This window comes from Silene latifolia, chromosome X (assembly GCF_048544455.1).
Source record: "Silene latifolia isolate original U9 population chromosome X, ASM4854445v1, whole genome shotgun sequence".
Taxonomy (NCBI): Eukaryota; Viridiplantae; Streptophyta; class Magnoliopsida; order Caryophyllales; family Caryophyllaceae; genus Silene; species Silene latifolia.
In genome coordinates, this window is record NC_133537.1 from 5,955,802 (window position 1) to 5,965,080 (window position 9,279).

The 9,279-nt window shown below is 35.6% G+C and overlaps 1 protein-coding gene and 1 pseudogene across 1 annotated transcript; both read left to right on the forward strand.

The window, feature by feature from the left end:
- The first annotated feature begins 320 nt into the window (after window positions 1–320).
- Window positions 321–1,958, forward strand: LOC141621165 (cytochrome P450 71A25-like; annotated as a pseudogene).
- Window positions 1,959–4,114: 2,156 nt separating this feature from the next.
- LOC141623376 (cytochrome P450 736A117-like) lies at window positions 4,115–5,992 on the forward strand. The gene is made up of 2 exons (XM_074439489.1): window positions 4,115–5,035; window positions 5,381–5,992. Exons 1-2 carry the CDS (start codon window positions 4,115–4,117, stop codon window positions 5,990–5,992), a joined length of 1,533 nt encoding a protein of 510 aa, XP_074295590.1.
- Window positions 5,993–9,279: the final 3,287 nt, after the last annotated feature.

A 9,279-nucleotide genomic window follows, 5' to 3' on the forward strand; every position in this document is an offset into this window, starting at 1 on the left:
TCTATTTATTTTAGTATATCCGTCAATTTGGATATATTGTGAAAATCCCCTGTTTCCATTAAAAAAATTGGCCTGCTAACCATGATAATATAATTTAAATCTAATTCACATAAATATAACCTAAAGAATTTATTTTGATTCAATCATCGCTTTCTTGACGTGTCTACATGGTTTTTTTAATTGGTTTTTTCCGTTGCTAACGCAACACGTAGAGACTATTTTTATAAATAAATAACAACCCAAATCAAGCGACATTCCTAGGTTTCTATAAATGTAGTCTCTTAGAACTTATGACTGATTAAGAGAAGAAAACTCGAAAAATGGCTACGGCTTTTGTACAAGTCCTTGAGACACTTCCTGTCCATCCTATAGTTCTTCTTGCTTTCCTAACCTTCACAATCATACTCTATCAATGGCTATACGCCAAAACTCAATTACCGTCTCCACGAAAACTACCCATTATAGGCAACCTTCACCAACTCGGTACACTGCCTCATCAATCCTTACGATTCTTATCACAAAAACACGGAGACCTCATGCTGCTTCATCTAGGCAGCAAGCCTACACTTGTCGTGTCTTCTGCTAATATAGCCGAGGAATTTATGAAAACACACGACGCTATTTTCGCAAATAGGCCTTTTAACAAGGTGGCCTCCATTGTCCTTTATAACGGTAAGGACATAGCTTTTGCCAAGTATGGGGATTATCACAGACAAATTAAGAGCATTTGTGTTACGCATATGCTAAGCAATAAAAAGGTTCAATCCTTTAGAAAAGTTCGAGAAGAAGAAATATCTTTAATGGTTGAACGCATCAGGGAATCGACATCACCTTCTATGTCGGTGAATTTGACAGAGACTTTCACCAGCTTTACGAATGATGTGGTCTCTAGGGTGGCCTTTGGAAGAAAGTATGACGGAGACGAAGGGTGTGGAAATATAAAGGAGCGTTTGATTCTTTCATCGAAAAGATAGTTCAAGAGCATATTTTACTAGCCGAAGATGGTCATGGAGCGCGTGAAGGAGACAGGGTTTATGACTTGGTAGACGTGTTGCTTGAAATTCAGAGGAATGATCCGTCCCTTGAAAGGGATAGTATCAAAGCTCTTCTTCTGGTAATTTTCTTTTTTCATTTTAGATCGCGTATTTAATAGGAATAAATATAATAGTTGGACCTCAACCATCACCTTAAGGTTTTGGTTGAGATGGTTCATCTATCAGTATTAGTTTCAGGCCTTCACACTCTTACATGTGTACGAGACTTGAACACATCGTTCTTGTCCACCTCCGGTTTGTGTAGTATAATCAAATGCTAAAAACGTAGGGTTCATGGCATGTACAGGACATGCTAACTGCAGGAATAGAGACAACTTCCACGCTACTTGAGTGGGCAATGTCAGAGTTACTTATAAATCCTCGAGTCATGAAAAAACTCAAAGACGAAGTGAGACGATTCTCCAATGGCAAAACCATAATCAACGAAGATGATCTAAAGAACATGAAATACTTAGAGGCCGTGATCAAAGAGGCACTAAGGCTGCATCCTCCACTACCTCTTCTACTATTTAGAGAACCGTCTCAGGAAGTCAAAGTCTTTAACAATGACATTGCCGTAGGGACACAAGTTATCATCAATGCGTGGGCAATACACAGACACCCTGCTTCGTGGGACCAACCAGAGGAGTTTCGGCCAGAGAGGTTCTTGAACACTTCGGTAGAAATGAAGGGGTTGGATTTTGAATTTATCCCGTTTGGAGCAGGTAGACGAGGTTGCCCAGGTATATCGTTTGCAACTGTCAAAGCGGAGCTGGTACTGGCGAATCTAGTTGGCCTATTTGAATGGGAGGTGCCTCGTGAAATGCAAGGGGATTCTTTCATGGTTGAAAGTTTTGGGACATCGGTTCATAGGCGAGATCCTTTAATGGCAATCCCAACTCCTTATTATCTCGACTAGGAGACGACACATGGTGTGAATTGTGAAGCTGGATTCTGAATGTACAAAAGATTGTATGTCCATATGTACAAAAGCTTGACCTTGCTCGGCTTGTGCTCATAAACTAAAACTCGAGCTTCTTTGTTATGAAATATTATAGTATAATATTATATGGGTGTCCATATCTTAGAATATTCTATCTTATGGAAACTTTGCCCTCAATGTAGGTGTATATATACCCCTTCATAATGGAATAATATAGAGTTTCGTTCTCTTTTTTCTTCTCTACATTTCTCTCCTCTTTATTTCACAACAAGCTTGAGTTTACCCGAGCTTGAAAAAATTGTGCTCGTTATCAAGCTTGCGAGCTTTAACCCGAGCTCGAGCCAAACTCGAACTCAACTCGAGCCTATATATAATTGTTGAATTTTCGAGCCAAACTCGAGCCGCTCACGAACTTTTCGAGCCGAGCCAACGCTAGCTCGGCTTGACTCATTAAGTTCTCGAGACGAGCCCGAATCGAGATTTGACCTAGCCGAGCTCTAATTGCTCGCAAGATGTCTCGCCTTATTAACAGCCCTACTCCCGTCCACTTCTCACCAAATCCCTCAATCGAAATATTCCATAAACCAGGACAAGCTTAAATAAACCTTGTATGAAGCCAATAGTCCGCATGCGTACAATTGTTTTGCGCAACAATTGAAATCTAAGGTAGTTCTAGACCTGACAACCGCTCAATCAGGTTGGGTTCTGGTCGGGTCAATTTTTGTGTTTGCTAGAGTTCGGGTCGGGTCGGATTATTTCGGGTTCGGATACTTTCGGGTTTATGATTAAATTTTTTTAACTGATGATAATCAGTGTGCAATCATAAACATTGAGCCCGGGCTAATTCGGGTTCAGATCAAGCTCGGGTCTTGATTTCGAGTGACGGGTTGGGTACGGGTCAGATTAATTTTGCCAAGCCTGGTAGTTAACTAACTAGTTATAGTTCAATTAAGTCTCTGATCTAAGAAGGAACAAAAGTTACTGATTAGTTTACTTCACTGTTTGTAGATCCAAGCACATAAAACCTGCTTCAATGCCAAAGTCCAACATTGCTTGCTATTTGTGCAAATCAACGAAAATGAACCGCCAGTTTAATAATAATTTTTTTTTTGTGTAAACCGGGGAGTCCAACGTTCATAACAGTGTATAATCCCCTTGCCGTGGGTGCTCTCATAAAGAGGTAAACTGTTGATCAAAGAGTTTGTTCAATTCCCATGTCAGTTTAATAATAATAGTACATCTACTATTGCAACTTGGACTTCAGTAGCAGGTGGAGCTGGGGGGATAGCAGGGGCGCTCGTTCTAATTGACGGTCGGAAAATTTAAAATTTTTAGTTAAAATTTTCCAACTTTTTTCGTGTTTCCCTTAAAACTTTACCAGTTTACCCCTGCTGAGATTTTTCACCCCCGTTGGAGTTCAATTCCTGACTCTGCTCCGCCACTTCACTTCACTTTCACTATGGAGAAACCTTGGATGGGACGGACCAACCCATCAAATAAACGGAGTTCGGAGTATTATTGTTTTTTTTTTTTTTGGTGTTAAGATCAGTACAATATACAGGGGAGGGAGATCCGAACCCGTAACCCCTATTATCACAATACCTTTGTCTTAATCACTAGACTAAAAACTTTTCAGTATACAGAATAATGACGACTATGAACTGCAAATATATAATCCTCAAGGGTCGCATTACTTGGTAAAATTTATTGTTTAACATGTTTATCATACGAGTATGGAGTATGATTTCGTTACGGAAGTTGCAAAATGAAATTCATATTTTCAGCTTTTTCTTGAGGTTTATGTCCGCCTCACGCTGATGCTATTATATTCCTTAACTGCCGTGTCATGAAAACGACCGCAGTTGATTTTTCCCTCGCTCCATTTAGTTTAGTTCATACTTCGATATATTTTGGAACAACTAGATCATTTTTATGATAAAAAAATTACATTTTATCATAAAATGTTCACATTTCTCCAAAATGACGTGTTCACGAAGTTTCATTTTCATCGTTCACAATAAAATATTTCTCGTCATTGAACAACCCCCCAAATCAAGAAACATTACCAGGTTTCTATAAATGTATGTAACCTCTTAGAATTTTTCACAGTTTGTTAAAGAAAAAAAAAACTCGAAAAATGGCTACGGCTTTTTTACAAGTCTTTGAGATACTTTCTGTCCATCCAATACCTCTTCTTGCTTTCTTAACCTTCACAATCATACTCTATCAATGGCTATACATCGCCAAGACTAAATTACCGTCTCCACGAAAACTACCCATTATAGGCAACCTTCACCAACTCGGTACACTGCCTCATAAATCCTTACGATCCTTGTCACAAAAACACGGAGACCTCATGCTGCTTCATCTAGGCAGCAGACCGACCCTTGTCGTGTCGTCTGCTAATGTAGCCGAGGAAATCATGAAAACACACGATGCTGTTTTCGCAAACAGGCCTATGAACAAGGTAGCTTCGATTGTCCTCTACAACGGTAGGGACATAGGCTTTGCGAAGTATGGGGAATATTATAAGCGAATTAAAAGCATTTGTGTTATGCATATGCTAAGCAACAAAAAGGTTCAATCCTTTAGAAAAGTTCGAGAAGAAGAAATATCTTTAATGGTTGAACGCATCAGGGAATTGACACCTTCTATGTCATTGAATTTGACCGAGAGTTTTACAAGCTTTACGAATGATGTGGTGTCTAGGGTGGCCTTTGGAAGAAAGTATTCCGGCGAGGAAGGATGTGGAAATATTAAGGAGCTTTTGAATGATTTTGTCGAGGCACTTGGAGGCTTTACAGTCGGAGATTTCGTCCCTTGGTTGAGTTGGATCGATCATGTGTCTGGTGTTTTACGTAAAGCAAACAAGGTTGCGAAAGCATTTGATTCGTTCATTGAAAAGATAGTCCAGGAGCACATCGATGGAGTAAAATTGAGCCAAAATGGTGTTGAGGCGGTTAAAGGAGACGAATTTCAAGATTTGGCAGACGTTCTGCTTGAGATTCAGAGGAATGATCCCTCCCTTGAAAGGGACACTGTTAAAGCTCTTCTTCTGGTACATCTCTTTTCTTAATTATGTGTCCACCGAAAAAACAATTTTCATGTCGTATTTTTCATTTATTATCGATTTCAAATACTTTCAAGAGGGGACTTTTTTTTTTGCCTCGATTTAAATTCTAAGTTTTTATAAAAGAAATCTGGACTTCGATTTTAAAATCTATAAGTTTACCTGACTTTTGTATTATGTTTCACTCCCCTTTTGTTTTTTAATTTATTTATTTTTGCATGGTTTTAAAGGATGATTCATGTCAGCCGACCCCAAATCATTTTGGGATTAAGGCTCTGACGTTGTTGTTGTGAGTAAAAGAATCAAATGCTAAAAACATCGTGTCTTGTACAGGACATGTTGTCTGCAGGAATAGAAACAACTTCTACAGTATTAGAATGGACAATGTCGGAGCTGCTTATACATCCTCGAGTCATGAAAAAACTCAAAGACGAAGTAAGAGGAGTCTCTAATGGCAAAACGATAATAAACGAGGATGATCTAAAGAACATGGCATACTTAAAGGCCGTGATCAAAGAATCACTACGGCTACACCCTCCACTTCCCCTTCTTCTATTTCGAGAATCGTCCCAAGATGTCAAAGTGTGTAACAATGACATTGCGGCTGGGACACAGGTTATCATCAATGCGTGGGCCATACAAAGACACCCGACTTCCTGGGACCAACCAGAGGAGTTTCTGCCAGAGAGGTACTTGAACACTTCGGTAGACATGAAGGGTTTGGACTTCGAACTTATCCCGTTTGGAGCAGGTAGACGAGGTTGCCCAGGTATGTCATTTGCCACCGTCAAAGCGGAGTTGGTATTGGCGAATCTCGTTGGCCTATTTGAATGGGAGGTGCCTTGTGAGATGCAAGGGGATTCTTTCATGGCTGAGGCTTTCGGGACATCGGTTCACAAGCGAGATCCTCTTATGGCAATTTCAACTTCTTATTCTCGCAATTAAGCGACACAACACAAAGTTAACTATGAAGTTGTATTTTCCATTAACAAAAGATTGTCCCTATACGGCTATACTTGAATGTTTGCTTCTATGCCTTGCTATATGTTTTCGATGTTTGATTTATGTAAGATATATAAAATACTAGTTTGTTTTGTTGGTGCTTATTCGATCTATACTATAGCGGTCAATTAATGGGACGTGCTAATTATTTTGCTAATTAACACTAATTAACCAAAAAATTCAATGTCAGAGCTGTTCATAAATCCCAAAGCCATGAAAATACTCTAACATGAAGTCGGAGGATTCAGCAATGACAAAACCATAATCAACGACGATGATCTAAAGAACATGAAATACTTAAAACTTAAAAGCGGTGATAAAGAAGGCCCTAAGACTACACCTTCAAATCCCGGCCCCTTCTAGTATTTTGAGAACCGTCTCAGGGTGTCAAAGTCCATAACCATAGGGGTGTAACCAAGCTGATTTGAGCTCGAGCTCGGGTGGGGTTGGGATCGGCACCGAATTTTCCGAGCTTAAAAATTTAAAGCTCGGAATCGGCTCGGATTAGGCCGGAGCTCAACTCAAGCTCGACTCGAGCTCGGTTAAATCGTCATTTTCTTCACTTTCTTTAACTTTTAAATCAAATTAAAAATAAATATATTTAAAAAAAAATGCAAATAAAAAATACTTATCAAATATAATAAAAATATAAATCATAAATACTCCGTAACTTTTAAGCCGCAATAACATCAATCAATCAATCAATCAATCAATACTATATATTAATTCCAGAAACCAAGGGACTTCAATGTAATTAAATAAATTTATACAAATTAATTATATTCCCTCCCAGTCATCATAATGTTCCCCTTTGATAATGGCACGATACTTAAGGAAAAGTATTAAAATAGGAGTAAAAGAGTTGTGTGGGGTTGGTGATAGGAGAGAGGGATGAATTATTAGTAGTTAAATAAAGAATTGTGGGGCCAAAACATAAAGAAAAGTAATAAAATAGGAGTAAAAGAGTTGTGTGGGGTTTGGTGATAGGAGAGAGGAATGAATAAAATAAGAGTAAAAGTTTCTAAAAATAGAAAGGGGAACATTACTTGAATAATCCGTTTTGGGAAAGAGGGAACATTATAGTGACTGGGAGGGAGTACTATATAGTTTTTAATCATAGCACCGTGTGATGGACCCGACCAAGGGACTTCAATGTAAATATTATATAGTTTTGGTTGAAATATAAATTTAGAGAACACTATAATATGATGATTTTTCTAAAAATAATATACCTCACTTATGGTATTAATTAGTATAAAGTTGTCAATTATTTAGCATACATGAATATAATATGATATAAGTATTTTATATTTTGAAAACTATTAAAAGGTAAATAAATTAATCTAGATTTCCAAAAAATATAATATTCCATAATTCATTAGATTTGTAATTTAATTAGTAAATAATAATGATTGCTCTTAAATAATATTCTAATCTAATATTTCAAATCAATACTATATATTAAATCCAGAAACCAAGGGACTTCAATGTAATTAAAGAAAGTTCTACAAATTAATTATACTATATAGTTTTAAATCACTAGCACCGTGTGATGGACCCGATTAAGGGATTTCAATGCAAATATTATATAGTTTGGGTTAAAATTAAATTATATAGAAGTTTGATAATTTTCCTAAATATTTGTAAGAGACTAAAACATGGTCAATTTCCTTAAAATAAAATAATTAATTAAGATGTCAATTCCAAGGAGACTAAAAGAAAGAAGATGCTTGCTAATTTTTCTAAATATTTATAGAAGACTAGAAGATGGTCGATTTCCTTAAAATAAAATAATTAATTAGTATAAACATGCACACTTATGGTATTAATTATTATCATCATAAAATTATATATTAAATTTAAAATCTATGCAATTTTATTAAACTTTATAGTTTATTAGATGTATAGAGATGTTAATTATTTAACATACAAAAATATAATATAAGTAGGTTATAAATAATTCAAGTTAGATTCCATAATATATAATATTGCATAATTCTTTCGATTTGATTTAATACATATATGTAATATATTTATATAAATATATAATCCTCTTAAAATTGCATGTCTAAGTAGTAAAAGTAATTTCGTCAGTAAAGAAAAAAATTGTAGTAACATTGGATATAGTTATATGATAGTAATCACTCACTTGAATAGTAAAAATAACAATATTATTAGCGAGGTTAGTGAGAGTGGTAGAAACAACAACAGGAGTAGTGAAATAATCAATGTTAATGCGGCAATAGTGAAAGTAACAATAATTACGACGGGAGTAGTGAAATTATCAATATTAATGCGGCAGTAGTGACAGTAACAATAATTACGGCGGCAGTAGTGACAGTAACAATAATTACGGCGGGAGTAGTGAAAGTAACAATGATTACGGGCAAGTAGTGAAATGTTATTACTATTGTTTCATTAATCAGAGTAAAATATTAATAGCGGGAATAGTGAATTTGTCTCAAAATTTATTTCATTGTAATTTTAGGATATCTCATAGAAAACTATATTAATGATAAATTTATGCGTTATGCAACTTTAAGTAATTTTATTTAATGAAAAAAAAAATTAATGGTAAGTAGAGGTAGCCCGGGCGAAGCCGGACACCAATACTAGTACTATATATTAATTCCAGAAACCAAGAGACTTCAATGTAATTAAATAAATCTATACAAATTAATTATACTATATAGTTTTAAATTGTTAGCGCTGTGTGATGGACCTGAACAAGGGACTTCAACATAAATATTATATAGTTTTGTTTGAAATATAAATTTAGAGAACACCAGAATATGGTGAGTTTCCTTAAATAAACAGGCCCTACTTATGGTATTAATTATTTAACATACACAAATATAATATAAGTCGTTATATTTTGGAAACTATTAAAAGGTAAATAAATCATTTTAGATTTCCAAAAAATATAATATTCCCATAATTCATTAGATTTGTAATTTAATTAGTAAATAATAATGACTGCTCTTAAATAATATTCTAATCTAATATTTCAGATTTATTTAAGTATTTAACTTTAATACAACTATATAATCATCAACTAATATGATAGTAACCACCCATGTGAGTAGTAAAAGAAACAATAGTAGCAATAGTAGTGAAAGTCATACTAAATTAACAGTAATAAATGCGGGAGTAGTGAAAGAAAAAATAATGACGGCGGAAGTAGTGAAAGTAATAGCAGTCACAACATAGGCAATGAAAGTAACGATAGA

Coding starts and splice junctions, on each gene's coding strand:
- LOC141623376 (XM_074439489.1), top strand. CDS start 4,115: ATGGCTACGGCTTTTTTACAAGTCTTTGAGATACTTTCTGTCCATCCA. Junction 5,036..5,380: donor CTGTTAAAGCTCTTCTTCTG/GTACATCTCTTT, acceptor TGTCTTGTACAG/GACATGTTGTCTGCAGGAAT.